Genomic DNA, 18,985 nt, shown 5'->3' with positions numbered 1-18,985 from the left:
TAGCCAATTGACTTAACCGCCGCATTGGCTATTCCAGTTTCAATATTATCTCATCTTTCTTTGACAGTCTTCGTACTTTCAATCTCCCATATACCAATGTCCACAAGTTCCTGATATTTTCTCCTCATAGTCCCCTTCAGCGCTTCTACATTCGATTTCCTCACCCTCCTGCCTTTCATGAATCTTTTGAATCTTACATCGCATTTCATAAGTACTAGGTTGTGGTCTGAATCCGCATCTGCTGCTGGGAAGCTGCACAAGTTTTTAACACTATTCCTATACCTCTGTCATACCATAATGTAGTCTATTTGATATCTCCCCACATCCTCTGCACTTTTCCAAGTGTACCTTCGCCCTTTGTGATGATTAAACCACGTGTTTGTGATGAATAACTTGTTTCTCTTGCAAAATTCTGCTGCTTTCTCCCCTGTCATTCCGAGTTCCTAATCCAAATTCTCCTGTTTCGTTTCCATCCCTCCCTTCCCCGACTGAAGCGTTCCAGTCTCCCCTCACAACCAGATTTTTCTTGCCCGGTGTGTCTCTAACTATTTCCTCGAACTGTTCATACACCTCATCTACTTCTTCCTCCCTATAATTGCTAGTGGTCATGTAAAGATACTCACTCTAAAAAAATATTTAACATTGCTTTTCATCGTCCTCATTATGTTATGTTCTAGAGCAATAGGGTAGTTTCCTTCATCAAAGAAAACGAAAGGCATTGATTGCGATTCGTTACCCACCATTAGTGTATTCATAATACACAAATTATTTGGTTTTTGAAATACCGGTTTAGACGAATGGCAAGGGTCAAATTTTATCCTCATTTGAAAAAGGCCAGATTGGCGCCCATGCGATTCCACTCCGCATGACGTCACAGGGACCTAGTTTCTACACGAGAGGATAGGAGTTATGCATCGTCTGAGGTTACCAATGCAAGCATGAGGCACAGAGCTCAGGGAAACATGTCTTAATAATCACCTATTAAAACTGGCTAATGTCGGAAAGTTTTCTTCGTTTGATAAGGTATTAATAAACCTTTTTTAAGCCAAGCGCTACCGTTCAGCAAGGTACTCAGCTATCCGCTAGCATCCTGCGACGTATCAGAGCTAAGCCTCGCCTCAAGGTCACCTCACCGGGCAGGAGGGGGAACCAGAAATACGACGTACGGAGACATTTCCCGACATTCATACTTAAGCGTCGCGTTTTCGCGCGCTTGAAAATTTTCACTTTTCATTTAATCGCGAAAAATAGATGTTGTCATTTAAAAATCTAAAAGCGCGAAATACGTACTCCAGGAGTAATAATCTTTCGATTAAGGCAATAAAAAAATAATAGGAAACCACCCTATTGTAAATAAAAAGTATACCCTAAATCTGGTTGCATAATATGCCACACTTAAAATTTAGTGTATGTAGTTGAATTTTCACCATTAAAACTGTTGTCAGCAGACTACTACATTATCCAAACAATTGTCCTACAAAAGAACTCCATGCAATTTCCTTTCAGTGTAGAATATTTTAAATCATCTGTTTGTACCATACCATTAAATAGTTAAGTAATACAGCATTATATTTGTTCATTTTACGATTAAAAATTACCATTATTCCAAATTATGTTTCACCTTACTGATTCCATAATTTTTCTACAGTTCTGGTTACAACGCTTGGAGAGACTCAGAAAAGCCTAGTAGTATTTTAAAGAACCTCTGCAAACATTATCTTTTACCTGCACCAATCTACAAAAGTAATCATATCCAAATTGGAGATTCAATATTTTATAGCGATAATATTAACTCTTCAGACTCAAGAGGACATCAGAAAGGTGATAACATCTCCCTTTGAGTACATAATAAGCAATAGACTTCCTACAGCAGATTTATTATACCATACACAGTCAACTCTGAATTTGTGTAAAATTAAAATGTGTAGCTGATAAAAACATGTCTCTTACCTAAAATTCTCCATAATGGGTGCTCTGTACTTCATAGTAGATACATATATGTAATATGATTGGGTCAACAAGAATGCTAAAGCTCTCAAAAGTTATACCTTATAAAGATTATCACTTTTCCTCATAACAACATAATAATCTCATAAACAACGTAATAGTAGGGAATTGAAGAATCTGGATAGCGTAGTGGTCTGCGCAGTGGCTCGGATAGCCAAAGGTCCGTGGTTTGATCCCCGGTCCAGGGGAAATTTTTCTCATGGCAATTCTTGTATATTTCACTGCCGTTCACGCGGCAGGATTAGAAATATTACACGTACCGCTTTGCGTGGCTTTAATGCAGATTTGAGGCTCTCAACCAGTTGTTGCTTCTTGGAAGTCCTTTCTCCTTCACATTGCCATCCTTGATGAACCGTGAGGGACTAACACCTAGTACCATGTCATCATTATCCTGTGGTGTTCTGCCCATCGGCAGGTCCCCCGTGCCAATACTGTGTCCATTCTCTCCTGTCTCCAGCCATCTCCTTGAAGTCTCCATATCTTCCAATTTTTGTTTCAATAAACTTCAGCCTTCTCCTTCCCCTTCTTCTGGTCCCTTCCACCGTTCTCTCCAAAGCTACTTTCAAAATTCCATACTCTCTCATCAAATGTCCCAGCCAGTTACCCTTCCTTTGATTTATTTTGTCCATCAACGTTCTTTTCTCATCTATCCTATTTAACACTTGCTCGTTCCTAACTCGATCTGTTCACTGTATTCCCTCCATCTTCCTCCAAATCCACATCTCAAACGCCTCAATCCTGTCCCTGTCTCTCTTCCCCATCTTCCAAATCTCAGATCCATACATAAACACACTCCACTCCATATAATTTCATCTATCTCTTCCTCAATTTTAATTCCAGTGCCTTGTTACACATTTTTTTCTTCTTGAAAACGTCTTTCGCCATTCCTATCCTTATTTTTGTTTCTCCTATACTTTTCCAGTCCCCAGTTATCAAAGTTCCCAAGTAGCTGTAGGTTCTCACATTCTGTACTTCACCTTCTTTTGTCTTCACCCTCATACCATCTAAATTTCTCACTTTTATCACTTTAGTCTTCTTAACGTTTATTTTCAATCCATATGTTTCCATTCCTTCCTCCAACCCTGTTATGTACCAATATCTGCAATGACTCTGTGTCCTCGGCTAAAACCACCATATCATCAGCAAATCTAATGCATCTTATTTTTATTCCACCAATACTTATTCCCTCTTCTCTTTCATCCAATGTCACACTTATCATGTCTTCAACATACATATTGAACAGAGTTGGTGACAAACAACATCCTTGCCTAACCCCTCTACCTAGCTCCAACCATTCAGTCATGTTTTTATTCACTTTCACTGCTGCCTTTTGTCCCAAATACAATTCACTTACAATTAGTAGTCTTCTTTCCTTCCAGTCTGCTTTCTTCATCTTCATAATTTCCATCAGTTTCTTCCAATTTATCCTATTGAAAGCCTTTTCCAAGTCTATAAAACACAGACTTATTCCTTTTCCTCTTTCCATATATCTCTCACCAACCATCCTCAGTAGTCCTATGGCATCTCTCAGTCGTCTTCCTAGCTGAATCCAAACTGCTCCTCGCCAGCATTTTCTTCCATTATACTTTTTAACCTTCGATTTAGCACTCTTAACAGGATTTTAGCAGCATGTGAAATAAAGCTGATCGTTCTATATGCAGTACATTTTTTTGTCCAGCCTTTTTTGGAATTGGTATCGTCACAATCTTTAAGATGTCTTCTGGCCATTTCCCAGTATTATATATGTACTTTGTAGCACAAATCCACTATATCATTCAATCCCTCTTCTGTTAAACATTTGAAACATTCTATTGGAAGCTCATCCACTCCAGTAGCCTTCCTATATTTCATTTTCTTTATTGCCTTCCGCATTTCACACTTCAGTATTGATGACCCTTTATACCCGTCCTCTGCCTCCCATTCACTTTATTTAGGCAATGCTTCAGGTTTTTCATCAGTTGCATATATCTCATCTACATATTCTTTCCATCTTTCTCTTACTTCCACTTGTTCGCATATCACTTTACCTTCCTTATCTTCAACCTCTCTAATTCTTGCTTTTCCTCTCTTCACCTCACCCGTAATATCCTTTACCTTCTTATACACTAAATCATATTGGGCTTTTCTCTCCAATTCTTCCAAAACTTCACATTCGCTTGATAACCATTTCTCCTTCACCTTCTGTGTTTCCCTTTTCAGCTCATTGTATAATTTACTGTACATAGCACAAGCATACTCTCCGGTCTTATTCTTATATGTCCTCCTCTCTTTCATTTTAGCTAACATTCCTTCTGTCACCCATGTTTTCTTTGGTCTTCTTCCTTCATAATATCCTACTTCTTCTATTGCTGTTTTCAACATACCGTTCTTTATTCTTTCCCATGTCACAGTGCTGTTTTCATCCTGCACTTTTCCTTCTGATATTGCTAGTGAAAACTTACCACCTATAGTTTCCTGTATTTCTTTCACCCTTTCCATATTCCACTTCTTAACCCTTTTTAGTACCATGAGCCTCGGTATAGTTGCCATGGGAATTAAAGAACTTGGATAACGAAGTGGTTTGCGCAGTGACCCAGAAAGCCAAAGGTCCGTGGTTCGATTCCCGGTCCAGGGAAATTTTTTCTTACAGCAATTCTTGTATATTTCACCGCCATTCACACGGCAGGATAAGAAATGTTACACATAATAATGTCATAGCCATTCTTTGAACAATATTAAAAAACTGCACATCTTTTAATGAAGCATCAAATATACCATGAATATCAACCACTTTGGTCAGAAAATAATAATTTTATCAGACTGAATATTGAAACGCCGCTCACTTTATGCCCTGTTTGAAATGGAAAGAAGCAATTTACCAATTATTTTACATTAAGCAAGAGGCAATACTACTAAAATATGCTTTGCACTAAACTCCTTCCACCCACAGAAAAGTTGGCATTAGAGGTATTAAAGCAATGGAATAAAATAACCACCAAGGATGGAAAACCTGGACTGTCATTGGTCCCAGAGCACATCGAAACTAGATCCCTTTACCACCCAAAGAAGGAAAGAATATCACAGGTATAACAGTTTTTACCGTATGCTCTAAAGCATCTCATTACATAACACAAGTGTAAATGAGCCTAGAATATTGTCTTTTTTGGAATATGAAATGCTACTTTTTACCCTACAAAGAAAATTTTGTATCACTCTGGAAATACTGTGCTGTTGTGAAGAAAGAATAGGAAAATTGATAAGAACATTGAGAATTTTAAATTATTCTTCAGCCATAATTAAACACATTATTGCCAGATTTTGATTGCTCAATACTTTGATGAGCTATATTTTTGCATTCCATTTTTATTTTATTATATTAAACTATACTTTTTTCAAGACCTGCATTGTATCAATTCGAGGATTGGAGGCTGATGAAGATGACTACTTGTTTATAAAGTTAAATATATTACCACTCTTGTATTCCAAATTTCTACCTTGTAATTATATAAAATAAATAAACTGGAGACTTTTCACAGGGGAAGCTGGAGATGTGGGTAGACATGTTTCATTTGCCCAAAAAGGTAGAGAATGAGTCAGAGGACCATTTTCTGGGCCCATCTGTCGACATTACTCCACGAAAGCCTGAAGCGTATGAACTAAGAGTGATAATATGGAATACTTCAAGTGTAGAGCTTCAAGATACAAGCATATTTAATGAGCAATCATCTGACATATATGTTAAAGGGCAAGTAAACTTCCTTGAGAATGAATCTGACATAGTTTAAAGTCAATTATGGTTGACTCTAACACTCCAATGATTTTCAATGATAATGTATAATAATAACTGCTATAATTTTAAAGATCCAAGAGAACTGTGGCCTTGTATTTAATTGGAATGAGAAATGTCTAGCAATGAAAGAGAAATCAAACCCCTTTCATTAACGGCTTTTCCAACTTTGCGAGTATTTATTTCAGTTGGTTATAAATGAATCATGATAATCGTACAAGTATGTACACTTTTTGAAAAAAAAAATCCCCTTGGAAGCTTCTTTTTCTAATTCCAGTCAGTGGATACAATCCTTTTAATGTCACATTACAATTCATTATGACTCCTTGGAAGAATTTTTTGATGTACTTAGCAATAAATACCAACTATGTTCCAGTGTCTTCAGATTCATGAGTATTCATGCATACATTCAATTGATGATTAAAACTATTTCAAATTGTGCATTGAGTATTATAAGAGCTTTGTCAAGATTCTTGATAACTCTAATTGATTTAAATAACTCTAATTCGCTTAGCAATTAATCTCATGGTCTTACACAAAAATATTCATTCCTTCCTTCTAGGTGGCTGTATGACCCACACATGGATGGACAAGTTACAGATGTTCACTACAGATCATTGACAGGTGAAGGAAACTTTAACTGGAGATTCGTTTTCCCTCTTTTATACCTACAAGCAGAGAAAAGTATGGTAATGATTGCGCAAGAAACAACCACAGAAAAAGCTGTTAAGTTCTTCCAGTCCCTCATTACCACCTCTGAAGGTCAAGAAAAGGCAAAAAAACTCCCATGCCACCTAAAGCTTCAAATTTGGGACGAAGACAGTTTCACTGCTGATGATTTTATTGGTATGTAAAAGAAAAGATGTAATTTTACTAAAACATGAGCTTTTAAGAAACACACAACGAAAGCTGTACAAGTGGTGGATGGCACAAACAACCAAAGGTCCAAGTGGGATAATTATTTGCCAAGAGAGTACTTAGATATCATTGGAATACAGTTTCACAAAGACTTCAAGTCAAGAAATCTCAAGAGGGAAGGGGCTTCAGAGATTATCCTAGAAGAATTTTTTGAGGAATACATACTTTGAAAGCCCTAATTGTTCCTGAGTAATTAATGATTTAAATATTTGTTCAAAATGTGATGTGTTTTCCAGTCTAACACGAAGTCATGAATAGCGGAAGCTCATGTAACAGGTTATAAGTTTTATTTCGTTCTGCAGTATGCGAGGTATTCTAGTACTACTCCCAAATTGTTGGTCCAATCCAGTGTTTGAACTATGAAGATCAGGTGGACACTTAAATGATTACCTCTGCAGGGCCACCTCTAGGCCTGCATGCTACACCTGAAAATAGGCTTGACCAAACTAGATCTGTGGATGATGAAACCTATCACAACACAAGGCTTTATCCCAGAGAAAGGGAGGAATATATTTTTACCACCCATATATGCATGTATAATTGTTACAATGCATGTTTATCATAGGTTTCTTAAAAATAATAAATGCTCAAGAAATTTTGGGATAATCATTCGATGAGAGTAGCAGAAGGGAACCAGAAATTTTATGAGCAAGCCATGCTTAAAATCAATCATCAATTGCCAACATGAAATTATCACAAATTCGTATAAATAAAGAGAACATGTGAAATAAACATCGATTAGTTTAATGCCGACGAGACGCCAAAAAAGGGACAAGTCGTCACACTACGAATTCTTTTTTACCTTCTACCATCCGCCGATTTATATTATTATCAAAGATGAGTGCCTTCCTTAAAGCACATGCAGGATGAATTTTACTCTATTAGGGGCGTGGGAGGGGGAGAGGCAAGCGGGAAGGGGATAGGAGCAGCCTGCCGCTCTTCCATCCACGATTCTGCGTGGGAATTGGAATATTTTCTTTGCGGATGCACACTCAAATTTGGCATTTTGAGTCTTGACGCTCGGAGATACTTCAAAATGCTTGAAATTTTTTCCTGTAGAAATGTAATCCAGCAAAATCTTTAGGGAATGGCCATAAAATGTTTAATTTTCCACTTTTTTACCCTCCCCCCCTAAGTGGCATTTGAGCGAGGGTCAGGGGTTCACCTAGAGGTCTTAAAATTTTACAGGCCTTATTTTTGAACAGTCCCACAACTTTTTTCATTGGGCCTGATAGATTTGAAAAAATCAATTTTTCCGATCCGCCCTAATGCACAGCTTTTGTTTATCCATGCGTTAAGATCAAACCCCCTGACCAATCCTGTAAGGTAAAAATGAGAATTAAAATGCTCATATCTCAGGAATCCCTTCAGCATTACAAGCTAATTTCCAAATAAGACTTCTTTTGGACCCCCCAAACATTCATGAAAATTTCAAAAACCCTGAGTTTTACGCACACAGCCATGGGGGAGGAGACTTCGGTGGTTTACTCTCCTCAAAATGTTTTCCTTTATATCAACTACCTACCACGCATCTGCTAGAGAGACCACTAGCCCAGGATCATCTATCATCTGGCACTATATCTTTCAATATAGTATATTTCATAGTATGTATCTTCCAATAATCAATGATGGATATAACTGTCAGCCTTATGCAGATGAATTATTTAGCCAACCTAATGAAATTTATAACAACAAAATATCCTATCAGTATAGGCAACCTGCATACCTCCCACGCACACCACGAAGCAAATTTATGGCCTTATGCCAGAACAATAATGTTAGAAATGCAATTCTCTCCATGGTTTTTGGCAATTTCAGGTTAGTTGCATCACAATAGGATGGTTTCCTATTTTTTAGATTCCTAAATCAAAAGATTATTATTCCTGGAGTACATACGTGTTTCATGCTTTTAGATTTTTAAATGACGATATCTATTTTTTGCGATTTAATGAAAAGTCCTTTCCCTTGGGCAACAACCTTGTCGAGGTAGAAAGGCTTGGCCACGGGCGAAAGGTAGTCCACGTGATGTTGTCACATAAAAAAATATTATTGGAATGGACGTGGGAAACCCTACCTACTACCTCTTCCCTGAAAACGTGGAGTACAACCAAATGAGCCTCAGAATCTCATCTACAGGGACCCATCAACAAAGGGTTGGTGGTGGTCACGGCAGCGAGGTTGCCAAGGTCCTCGGGGTCATCAACATGGGAAATCCTAGCAAAGATTTATCATCATCACCAACAATGGAGAAAGAAGAAAAGGAGATCAAGAAGATGGAGAAGAAGAAGTCAGCTATAAATATATGGAAGTGGAATGTGAGGACAATGATGAGGGCAGGGAAGTTAGAAAATATCAGAAGGGAAATGGATAAAGGGAGGATAGATATCTTAGGATTATGCAAGGTGAGGTGGAGGGATGGGGGGACTATTGGAGTGATGGTTATAGAATTATATATTGTGGTGGGGAGGAAAGCCAGCAAGGGGTACTAAACAGGAAGATGGGTAAGCGTATGGTAGGTATAGAACAGGTAAGCGATAGGATTCTGGTGGTAGAAATTGAGGCGTGGCCCACCAACCTTATGGTGATTCGAGTTTACATGCCCACTAGCAATAATATGGAGGAAGAAAAAGATGAAGTGTATGAACAGCTTGAGGAAATAATAAGAGACACCCCGGGTAAGAAAAATCTGGTAGTTATGCGGGACTGGAATGCCTCAGTCGGGGAATGGGTAGGGCAGGGGAATGCCTCAGTGAGGCAAGGCTGAGACTCCCCAACCTCCCTAGGTAAAGTGATTTTTAACTCTGAGGACAAAGTGCATCCTGAAGAAAAAAGTGGTGTCTATGTCCTGACATGTGATGAGTGCAATGGTGTGTACGTCGGTCAAACGGGCTGCAAATTTAAAACTCGTGTAGATGAACACAAAAGAAGTGCTCGTTTGAAAGACTCCAAATCCCATTTTTCTAAGCACCAGTCCGAATCCGGCCACAACAGTGATTTCAATATTAAAATTTTACATGTACAGGACAAAAGTGTAAAACTGGATATTTTAGAAATCACCAAATGCACTCTTGCACGTAACACCAAAATTTTAAATGATATGACTGTATTCAAATGTTCTAATTTTTTATCTACTGTTTTAAAATCTGACTTCTTCCTTGACAATCCTCTTCCTTCCCTTCCAATTAACCTCGTTACCACCTGACCTTCTATCTGCCACTCCCCCCCCCCCCCCCCCCCCCAGGTTTTATACTTTGTGTTTTGACCATCCAATTCAACCAACAATGCCCAACCACTCCCTCCTCCTCTTTTAGTTCCCCCCCCCCTCCTTCCCTGACACTATTGTTGGGTATATAAGGATGGACATTGTACGCTATTGCTGTTAGTCTTGATAATGACGGTATAAACGTCAAAACTAGTAGACTGTTAAAATAGGAGTTGGTGGAATAGTACTGAGTTTTGTTTCACCATGAACGTTATGAATTCATACAATTTAATAAACTTTGAATGCCTCAATAGGTGCAGTTTCCTTAGACCTCACAAGTTGCCCCATTGGAGCAAAGACTGCTAAAGAATGTAAACCATCCATGTTGGAGGAAGACGGAAAGAAAGTAGACTTGTTCAAAATACGTCATTTGAAAGGATGGTGGCCTGTAGGAAAATCAGAAGTAAGAACTGGCCAAAATGGAAAAAATGATAGCAGCCTATTTGTTTTAACAGTAAGCTAATAATTTTTATTGATTAATGAAAATAATCATCACAGCAGAAAGGCAAATTGCAATGATCACAGCAACATAATTAAGAAGAATTTATGTATTCTTGCCAACACTTCCATAAATATGTGCAATAAAAAGAGATATGTTGATAATCCCTAATGAAGGTACTATTTTCCATAGCTTAACTTGTCTTTGTTAACAATTGACTGTTTGAATACCTCAATATTTGCAGTTTCTTCAGACCTCACTAGTCGCACAACAAGAGCTAAGATTGCAAACAAATGTAACTTTGCAACAGAAACACATAAATGAAGCACATATTCACACAACTCACAAAATATGGTACTCAAAAGTTGGAGAAGAAGGGGGTGGGAAAGGAGTGGTGGAGGAGAAGGGATGCAAAGCATGAAAATTTCACTGAGGAAAAATCATTAGCCTCAAACAGGACTCAACTATCCCACACATTTGCACCAGGTGGTCAACCTATTAAACTACCTTGGCATTTGCCCCCCAAGAGTTTTGGTAACTTAAGAGGAAAGGATGGAGGATGAAACAAGTTTTCGAAAGACATCTACTTCTCTTTTTGGTCAACACCCTAAGGGAGAACCATATGGGCAATCTTTTCATTAAAATAAGATTCCAATTGTAATATGTATCATTCCATACTTTTCAATTGGAGTAAAGGACCATACATATTGGGACAACATATTTATATAATAGGGAACAAAAAAAATGTAAAAAGGATAATACTCTCCTTCTCACAGGTCATATCATTTTTCATCTCAAATCTAAAGACCATATTACTTTTCACCACTGACCTTAGTATCCAAACTATTGTTCATAGTCATAACATCATTTGTAGGGAAAAATTGAAGCAGAACTACAGATGATGACTGATGGTGAAGCCAATGCGAGTCCAGCAGGAAGAGGAAGAGAGGGGCCAGATGCTATGCCTGAACCCAAGTAAATTCACTTTTTTCAATTACATAACTATAATTTTTCATAGCCATTGATTCACAAGGAAATTTAGCCAAACACTTGCAAAGATGAAAGTGTAAGGATCATATTACTGGAGTTGCCACAGTGATTTGTTGCAACAAGTAAGATGAAAATAATTGAATTTTGTATAAAATAAACTTGAAAATAGTTGAGAGGGAAAAAACAATATAATTAGTTAAAATAATATCATGACCATAAAATCATGAAATTTAACTTATGCCAGCCGAATTCCAAGGGTTTCTGAAGGGGAGGGAATATCTAACACTACCTGTCGTTAGAATGAGGATAAGTCCTCTAAAACCCATAGGGACCACTTAACCACTTAATGCACAGGTTCCCTGTAAGTCTGAAAAAACTGCCTCTCACAGTTAGCCTTGGGATGTCATAGAACTCTCCCTGTAAGTCAAAGATGGCTGCTTGAGGTATACTAAATGGGGATTCTCATAGAGACATCTCTTTGACCAGAGGATTGGAGGGGGTTTCAAATGGCTGATAAGACAAACTCTCAACAGTTCTGCATTCAGTATGACCATTGCTATAGAGCGTTCCACATTTAGTTGACAGTATGGGCTCTTATGGAGAATCGTTTCCCATGGCCAGGAGCGCGGTGTTGTCAATAACAGCACAAAAATTAATGTTGCGTTATGCACTGATTAAAAATTGCATTCTCATGTAGAAAGAGATGCTGCATTCATTGGGGCCAATAGTTTTTCGATAAAAATTATAACAAAAGCTATAAAAAACATTTCCTTAAATTTCCGTCAGGAACATGTATTTTTTTACTTCATCTTCTTCTCGCAATTTCTGCCTGACCGTTGTCTGTATTGAATTGAATCTTCTGCACAAAATTCTTCACACTATTTTCTCTTTGAAGGTCTTCACTAATTGTACAAATTATGTGTTCAAATGTTGTTATGCCGACGTAACACCCTTTAGGACAAGAAAATTTTGATTTTTGCAAGGTAAAAAGTAGTCGCTTACTAACTTACGTTTCTTACGTCGTAGGTCCCTATATGCTGCGTATCAAATGTAAAAATAACTACAAAGTTATTTTTGGTGAAAAAATCATTAACCTACATCAATTCTGAAGCGAGTTACAAGGTTTTGATCTTAAGAAAAAATATTACGGCGCCGCCGGGGCGGGCTTCTTGCTTTTTCCTGCGCGCAGAGGGAAAATTCTCGGGCGGAAAAGGAGTGTTTTGTTAATGTATACTATGAAATGTATTTATCTATTTGTTTGATATCCTAAACAGAGAATACTCATACATCGTAAAAGCATTGTTTTTATCTGAATACATTGATACACGAAAGTAAGCAAGCGGCTTGGAAATAAGACGCTTTCGCCTTGGGTGTTTCGGTCCCACTGCATAAGCCAAGAAAGAAAATATCTCATAATCTGTGCGAAACACTACGCCTTCCAGTGCATGCCTTTTACAAAAGGGGGCTTGGGTTTTTTCTCATCCAGTGCACGCCTTTTACAAAAGGGGGCTTGGGTTTTTTTTCTGAGTTCCTTTCATAGGGTACCAGAAAACCTGTACCAAAATCGACCCCAGCCGAAGGGGCCGGGGGAAGAATTTACGAAGGCGTTCAGTTTGTCATTGCATTTTTTTTTGGAGTGAACAAGTGTTGTGTAGTCTGCTGAATTTGAGAATTGTGAAGTGTGTTTTACACTTATCTCTGCTGTAACACGCCCAATCAATATGTCCGATACAAAGAAGAGGAGAAAAGGTGAGAAGCTCATAATCCATGAAAGACAGTAGGTGCTCAAAGTCTTCTCGTATTTAAGGAAATCTCTCAGCATTAGTGAGGCCTGCCGAGAAGCTTCGAAGGCTACTGGGTGCTCGGAGTCCACTGTTTACAAAGTGAGAAAGGAAAGCTCCCGTGGTCCATTGGTAACTCCTTCAAAAACTAAAGAAATTAGACAGCCTTACAAAAATTCGAGAGCAGTGATTTTCGACGATTTTGTGAGATCGGGAATTAGAAGGAAGGTACATGAATCCTTCGTGAAAAATATTCCTCCGACTTTAAAATCCATCTAAAACTCGGTAAATATGGATAGTATTCTCCCAGATTTCAAAAGGACAACACTATATCGTCTTCTTTTGGACATAGGCTTCGTGTACGAACGCAGGCGGAAAAGAAGCATCCTTATCGAAAGGGATGATATTATTCGTTGGTGGCACAATTAATTATTTAAGGCAGCTAAAAAAATATCGTCGCGAACACAGGACGAGTATATTCACAGGTGAAAGTTGGATTAATGTTGGACAAGTAGTGAACATTAGTATGCGAAACAAACAATTAGAAAATCCGCGTCAAGCTTCCTTGCTGGACTAATTGTAAGTACTGGGCTTGGCCTCCACTTGCCGAGGAGGACGGTTTGCTATTATACACGCAGGAACGATAAATGGGTTCATAAAAGAAGCATCGCATGTGTTTCTGTACAAAAAGAACTCAATGGATGAGCATGAAGAAGTGGGTGGCCAGTGTTACAAGAGATGGTTTGAGCACTCACTTCTTTCAAACTTAACCGAAGGATCAATTATAGTGGTAGATAATGCCTCTTATTACTCAAGGAAATTGCAATCCTTGCCTACTACAAGGAGGAGGAAAGAGAACATTAAGGGAATCAGCTTCGAAGATGTTAGCTTGAAAAGAGATCTTTAATTTACAATAAACCAAGTACGGGAAATTTTTGAAAAATTAAAGATTGATGATGTCTTATACAACATCGCCTCTCATGTAATACTAGCCAGAGCCAAAAAAACAATGCATAATATGGAAGGAATACAAATTTTGTCTCATTCAGGAGTGGCGATAATTTTTATTATCCTTCAATTTATTGTTATTTTTTACATTACAGATAATTCATTATTCAGCTTGTGCATGGAATAAGTGCATAATAAAATAGCAAAAGACTTTTCATTATATATTGCAGCAAAGGTATTGTAATTTACGCTAAAAAATTCCTCAATTTACGCCGTCTTTCGTGCAATCCCTAACTCCTTTTTGAACTAAACAATTTTGGCGCTCTATTATGTGTGGTTGCATACGCTACTAGGATGCCTGCCGGCGGAGCGGAAGCTTGGCAACACTGTTATCCATAAGGCCCGTACTGTCAACTAAATGTGGAACGCTCTATATAAAAGATACAGACAGCAAAACCAATAAAAAAATTTACACACTTGATAATGTTCAAAACATAATGAATAAGATACTAAGGCATATACAGATTTTGATGAAAATTCTTTTTCCTTGCTCCATGGTGTTAGGCACTTGGTATGGATTTCAAATATTCTGTCTGTTACAATAGAAAAGTGTTAAGTTGCACACTAAGTACTTCAAACAATTGGATATCAAACAAATTAAAATAAACAAATATCTAACTGTTTGCAAAACACAAGAATAAAACTTCTAGAGGAGTTCCATTACTTTAGCTTAAACCCAAATTTGAATCATTTCTAGTATAATAATAAAAAAGAAATAATAACCAGCAATGATGGGATATAGAATAACTCCTCATATGCACAAACTAAAACTGATCATTATGAATTGAAACTTGAGATGTAAGTAGTTCCAAAGTTATACACCCTAAAAGGTGGATGGAAATAAGCACAAATCACACCATTTACCAAATATTCTTGACTAAGAATCCCACTTCGAGGAGATAATGGCAGAAAGAAGTGTACTGTATACATATTTCCAATCAGAATACATAGCATGCATGTTGGCAAATTTATTGTCTTTAACAGAAAGAACTAGGCAGAAACAAAAGAACAAGTGTGTATGTACCTGTATTCATCAGTTTCCATTCTTGAATAATTCATCTGCAGCAAAAAAAAAACAACTGGCCTCCAAGGACTAAAATCCAAAAGTCCCCATACAAATAAGAATATCCTCAAGAATTCCAATAATGTAAAAGATGCCATTAATATTAAAATTCAATTTCTGCCAGTCAACAACTGCCTCTGTAATCAAGCCGGGGAAATTTCTATGTGCACACTTATAAAATTGAAGTAAGTTCTTGCACATCAACATTAGATTAATCTAGAATTTTTATATGGACAAATGCTACTAAATAACTTACTTTTTCCAATCAAGAATTACTTAATACAAAATTTCCTTTATCACTGTCTCAAACCAGTCAAACCATTTTTTTTACTGATTGATTAGAATATTTCAGCTTCATGGGACAGAAATGAACAGACTTTAGAAGGAGTTCAATCCACTTAGAGACACATGCTATGGCATCAAGTATTCCATTATACAACTCCCATTACCTCACCAAAAGGTAGTGATATCTCCAGTGGTTAACCAGAAGATGTAGACATTCCAGCGGATTAGTATTGGTGCCACTGAAACATTAGTTTAACACCATAAAACTTATTTTCAGCCATGTAGCCCAATACATGAATGCAGTAAGCCCCATGCATGAATGAACATTGATCTATGAGCATACATTAGCATGGTCATGGCAGATTGTAGTTGCACAGCCTTCAACTAGAACATTATGGTGATAACATCAACCAAGTAATAGAATTAGTTATAGCCTGGTTAGACAGTGTTAACACCAACAAGTTCATACCCTATATGTATGAATGAACCGAAAAATTCACTATGTAAACACCCAACTTCTGAGTAAGATTGGACAAAAATAAATTTTTCCATATTTTCTCACGCATTCCTACATGTTCCATTCCATTCCACCAAAATTGTTCACTCATTTAGACATTAACTTGTAAGTGCTAATATATCACGTAACCAGGTCTTCAGTTTGGAGGGAACTATGGGACACACCAGTGGCGGATCTATGGTGGTAGCCAAGGGAGCTAGAGCCATTATACAACTCCCATTACCTGAGCCATCTAGAGCCTGATTATCCATTTTACATTAGATAGAATAGTAATTTTGTTCAGACCCGCAATACTGCTGGGAGATCACCCCCCCTAGTCCCTATCCTGGATCCACCTCTGGGACACACCTTAAAAACGAGTTATTTACGGCAATATAAATACAGTAAGGGCCAATCAAAATAACTTTTAGCTGGACATCACGGGTCCATCCAATCAGTCCTAAAATGCCACGTGCATGTGGTTCCGTATGTCATCATACAGAAGCTAACATGTGAGATGGGTCCTGGTTGTAGTAGTGTTGGGCAGCCCACAGTGCAAAAATTTAAGCAAGTAAGAGCAAAATTGAGTGATTTATAGCCTCAAATCACTCAAAAATCTTCAGGACATCACTATAAGGAAGATGAATTAACTGTAACTGGATTCCAATGCTAACTATAAAAATGTTTCTTAATCATAATTGATGTTATCTAAATAGAAATTGAAATGCATGAAACCCAACAACAACGAAAATTTATACATGACATGTTATTTCAGGCGTCCAGATACTTCCTTCTCATGGCTAAGAAATCCAATCATTAGCTTCAAATTTGGAATATGGAAACAGCACAAGACGAAAATAATTATTTTACTTATCATTGTTTTGATCATAATTTTCCTTCTCCTGATGCTGTACTCATTCCCCGGGTACCTTGTACAACGAATACTTGGAGTATTGTGAGTTCAATGATTTCATCTCTTATGATATAGATTTTCTACCCATCTGAGTATTTTAAACCCCATCTTTCAGGAATAACTTTATTTCCATTACATAATATCTTGGAAGCAATACACCTATATCTTACCAAAAAATTTCATCTCCATGACACATTTCAATGCTGAAGTTTATAACGCTTGGATGGTGATGCAAACACAGAAATATATTACGGCCTTAACAGAAAGAATAAAAACTTAATTAAATTATCAACATCTTTCCTTTCTTTAATCCTTTTCACATGGGATGGTTTTGAAATTAAACACAAACTGCTAAAATTTTCCACACTTGATTACAGCCCAGTGGTGCAAACAACCAATGACTGCAATAATACAAACAGATGAGAGTACAGGCTGCCAAATCCTAAAGCAATGAATACGAAAAAGGGGAAGAGCCGCTGGAAACTCAGGGAAATATTTACCGCAGGTACTATCATATGTTTACTATTAAGACTAATGCAACAAGTAAATAACCTAAGGATTCGCTAATATTATTCGTAACTGACCAACATAATGTTCACTTCCACTTACTCATGGTCATTCGAGGCTAACACCCAAAATGCTAATTAGGTCACTCATTCACTTAAGGAAACATCGAATTAAAGGTTATACGATTTTAGTAATGCTTTAACTGAATTTCCCTCTGGCGACTGCCTTTCTTAGGTATTAAATCAAATATGTAAATCCCAATGAACGTTTACATTTTATTTTTTGGCTAAGCCAAAACAATATACAATTACTATGCTACAAAAGGCGGACGCACAGATCCTTTCCAGTTTGGGGTAGTTCTCTCACCAATGGTACTTGTAGTTCCTATGACGCCCTAAAATTAAAACGAATGGTTAAGTACAGAATCATAGCAGCAAACGACTCGTCACCAAAAAATCAAGACTTACTCATTTTTCCATAGTTGATAACGTAGAAGAAAGTCATAGCAGCAGCAGTGATTTGGAAGAAAGGGGCAATTCCAGCGCGTCGCGGCTGCACATACTTATGCTGCCACCGCCACCAAGCTAGAAATTATAATTTGTTAAGTTGAATGTCAATCCACATTGTTCGAAATCAGTAGGAGATGTAAGCGTTGCTTACCTCGACTGCATGCTGCAGCAATACCTTGGGGAGACTTATTTCTTCTAGCCAGCCATGATCCTATCTCACCAACCTTCACTTGGCCAAATGGGGTATCCGCTGTAAAGTATTTCACAGTATATAGTGGGATTCAAGGTTACAAACTCGACAAGGTAAAAACATATATCACTTACGTTTCCCATAAAACCGAGCAGGATCATAAGGCCCATGGACTTTCGCATTATATTCGACCGGATAATCACCGAAACCCATCTTGGCTCACCGACCTACAAATCTCGCTCAACAAGAGAACCTCGAAATTCTTCTGTTGAAATAACAAAGGAGATCGTCACTGCGGTAACCGCGGTCAATTTAAAAAGCCATCAGCAGCCAGCGTCGCCGCCAGCATTAATATTTACTATTCGTGGCCAGAATGATAAAGAGGTAGTTTGCAGGCCTTCTTGCTATATGCACACAATTCAGGAGCTAAAGTAAGGGCGGGAGTTTACCCACACCGAATTTTAACGTTCAGAAGCAATACTATATTCACTAAAGGTTCCCACGAGTGTTCTTTTGCAAGTCTGAATGTGTTCTTTTAATGTAGTTGCAAATGAAAATTTCCTTTCTTTTCTCATCCAAATTTTTATAAACAATGCCTACAGAACTTGGCGTTTCAACGCTTCACTAAATACATAGTAATATTTTTTCACAATACTATATAAATTATAAATTTACTTCCCTTTGATAGGTTTCTCAATGAAAACGATAGAAATTACGAGAGTGCACAACTTTGTCTCAATATTTTTCTTACTTTTGTTTCTTTGTACATGGGTCCAGATTAAACCACAGCAACATGGTTATTATATAAATATTGGCAAGTTTTCTTATCATTGTAGAACAATTTCTTTCAG

At 37.6% G+C, this 18,985-nt stretch overlaps 2 protein-coding genes across 2 annotated transcripts in view; one reads left to right on the top strand and one right to left on the bottom strand.

Moving 5' to 3' along the window:
* The window catches only part of LOC124170976 (otoferlin-like), a 34,664-nt gene extending 16,919 nt beyond the window's left edge, over nt 1-17,745 (top strand). The window contains exons 11-17 of the mRNA XM_046550075.1: nt 1,649-1,821; nt 4,937-5,070; nt 5,523-5,731; nt 6,336-6,619; nt 10,208-10,407; nt 11,267-11,367; nt 16,791-17,745. Coding sequence (XP_046406031.1) covers nt 1,649-1,821; nt 4,937-5,070; nt 5,523-5,731; nt 6,336-6,619; nt 10,208-10,407; nt 11,267-11,367; nt 16,791-16,974 — 1,285 coding nt within the window. The 3' untranslated portion in view covers nt 16,975-17,745. The remainder of the gene's footprint in view (nt 1-1,648; nt 1,822-4,936; nt 5,071-5,522; nt 5,732-6,335; nt 6,620-10,207; nt 10,408-11,266; nt 11,368-16,790) is intronic.
* Nucleotides 17,691-18,412, bottom strand: LOC124170979 (putative ATP synthase subunit f, mitochondrial). The gene is made up of 4 exons (XM_046550090.1): nt 18,269-18,412; nt 18,096-18,194; nt 17,903-18,019; nt 17,691-17,829 (listed from the first exon to the last, which is right to left on the bottom strand). Exons 1-4 carry the CDS (start codon nt 18,345-18,347, stop codon nt 17,798-17,800), a joined length of 327 nt encoding a protein of 108 aa, XP_046406046.1. The 5' UTR covers nt 18,348-18,412; the 3' UTR covers nt 17,691-17,797.
* Between the last annotated feature and the right edge of the window lie 573 nt (nt 18,413-18,985).

This window comes from Ischnura elegans, chromosome 1 (genome assembly GCF_921293095.1).
Source record: "Ischnura elegans chromosome 1, ioIscEleg1.1, whole genome shotgun sequence".
Classification (NCBI taxonomy): Eukaryota; Metazoa; Arthropoda; class Insecta; order Odonata; family Coenagrionidae; genus Ischnura; species Ischnura elegans.
The sequence above is the reverse complement of the archived record's forward strand: the minus strand, read 5'-3'. Positions and strand labels throughout refer to the sequence as shown.

Bases quoted from the DNA above. Each gene is read 5' to 3' on its own strand.
- LOC124170979 (XM_046550090.1), bottom strand. From the start codon at position 18,347: ATGGGTTTCGGTGATTATCCGGTCGAATATAATGCGAAAGTCCATGGG. The intron at 18,020-18,095 runs GTAAGCAACGCT...TATAATTTCTAG, and splicing joins TGCTGCAGCATGCAGTCGAG to CTTGGTGGCGGTGGCAGCAT. The intron at 17,830-17,902 runs GTAAGTCTTGAT...TTTTAATTTTAG, and splicing joins TATCAACTATGGAAAAATGA to GGCGTCATAGGAACTACAAG.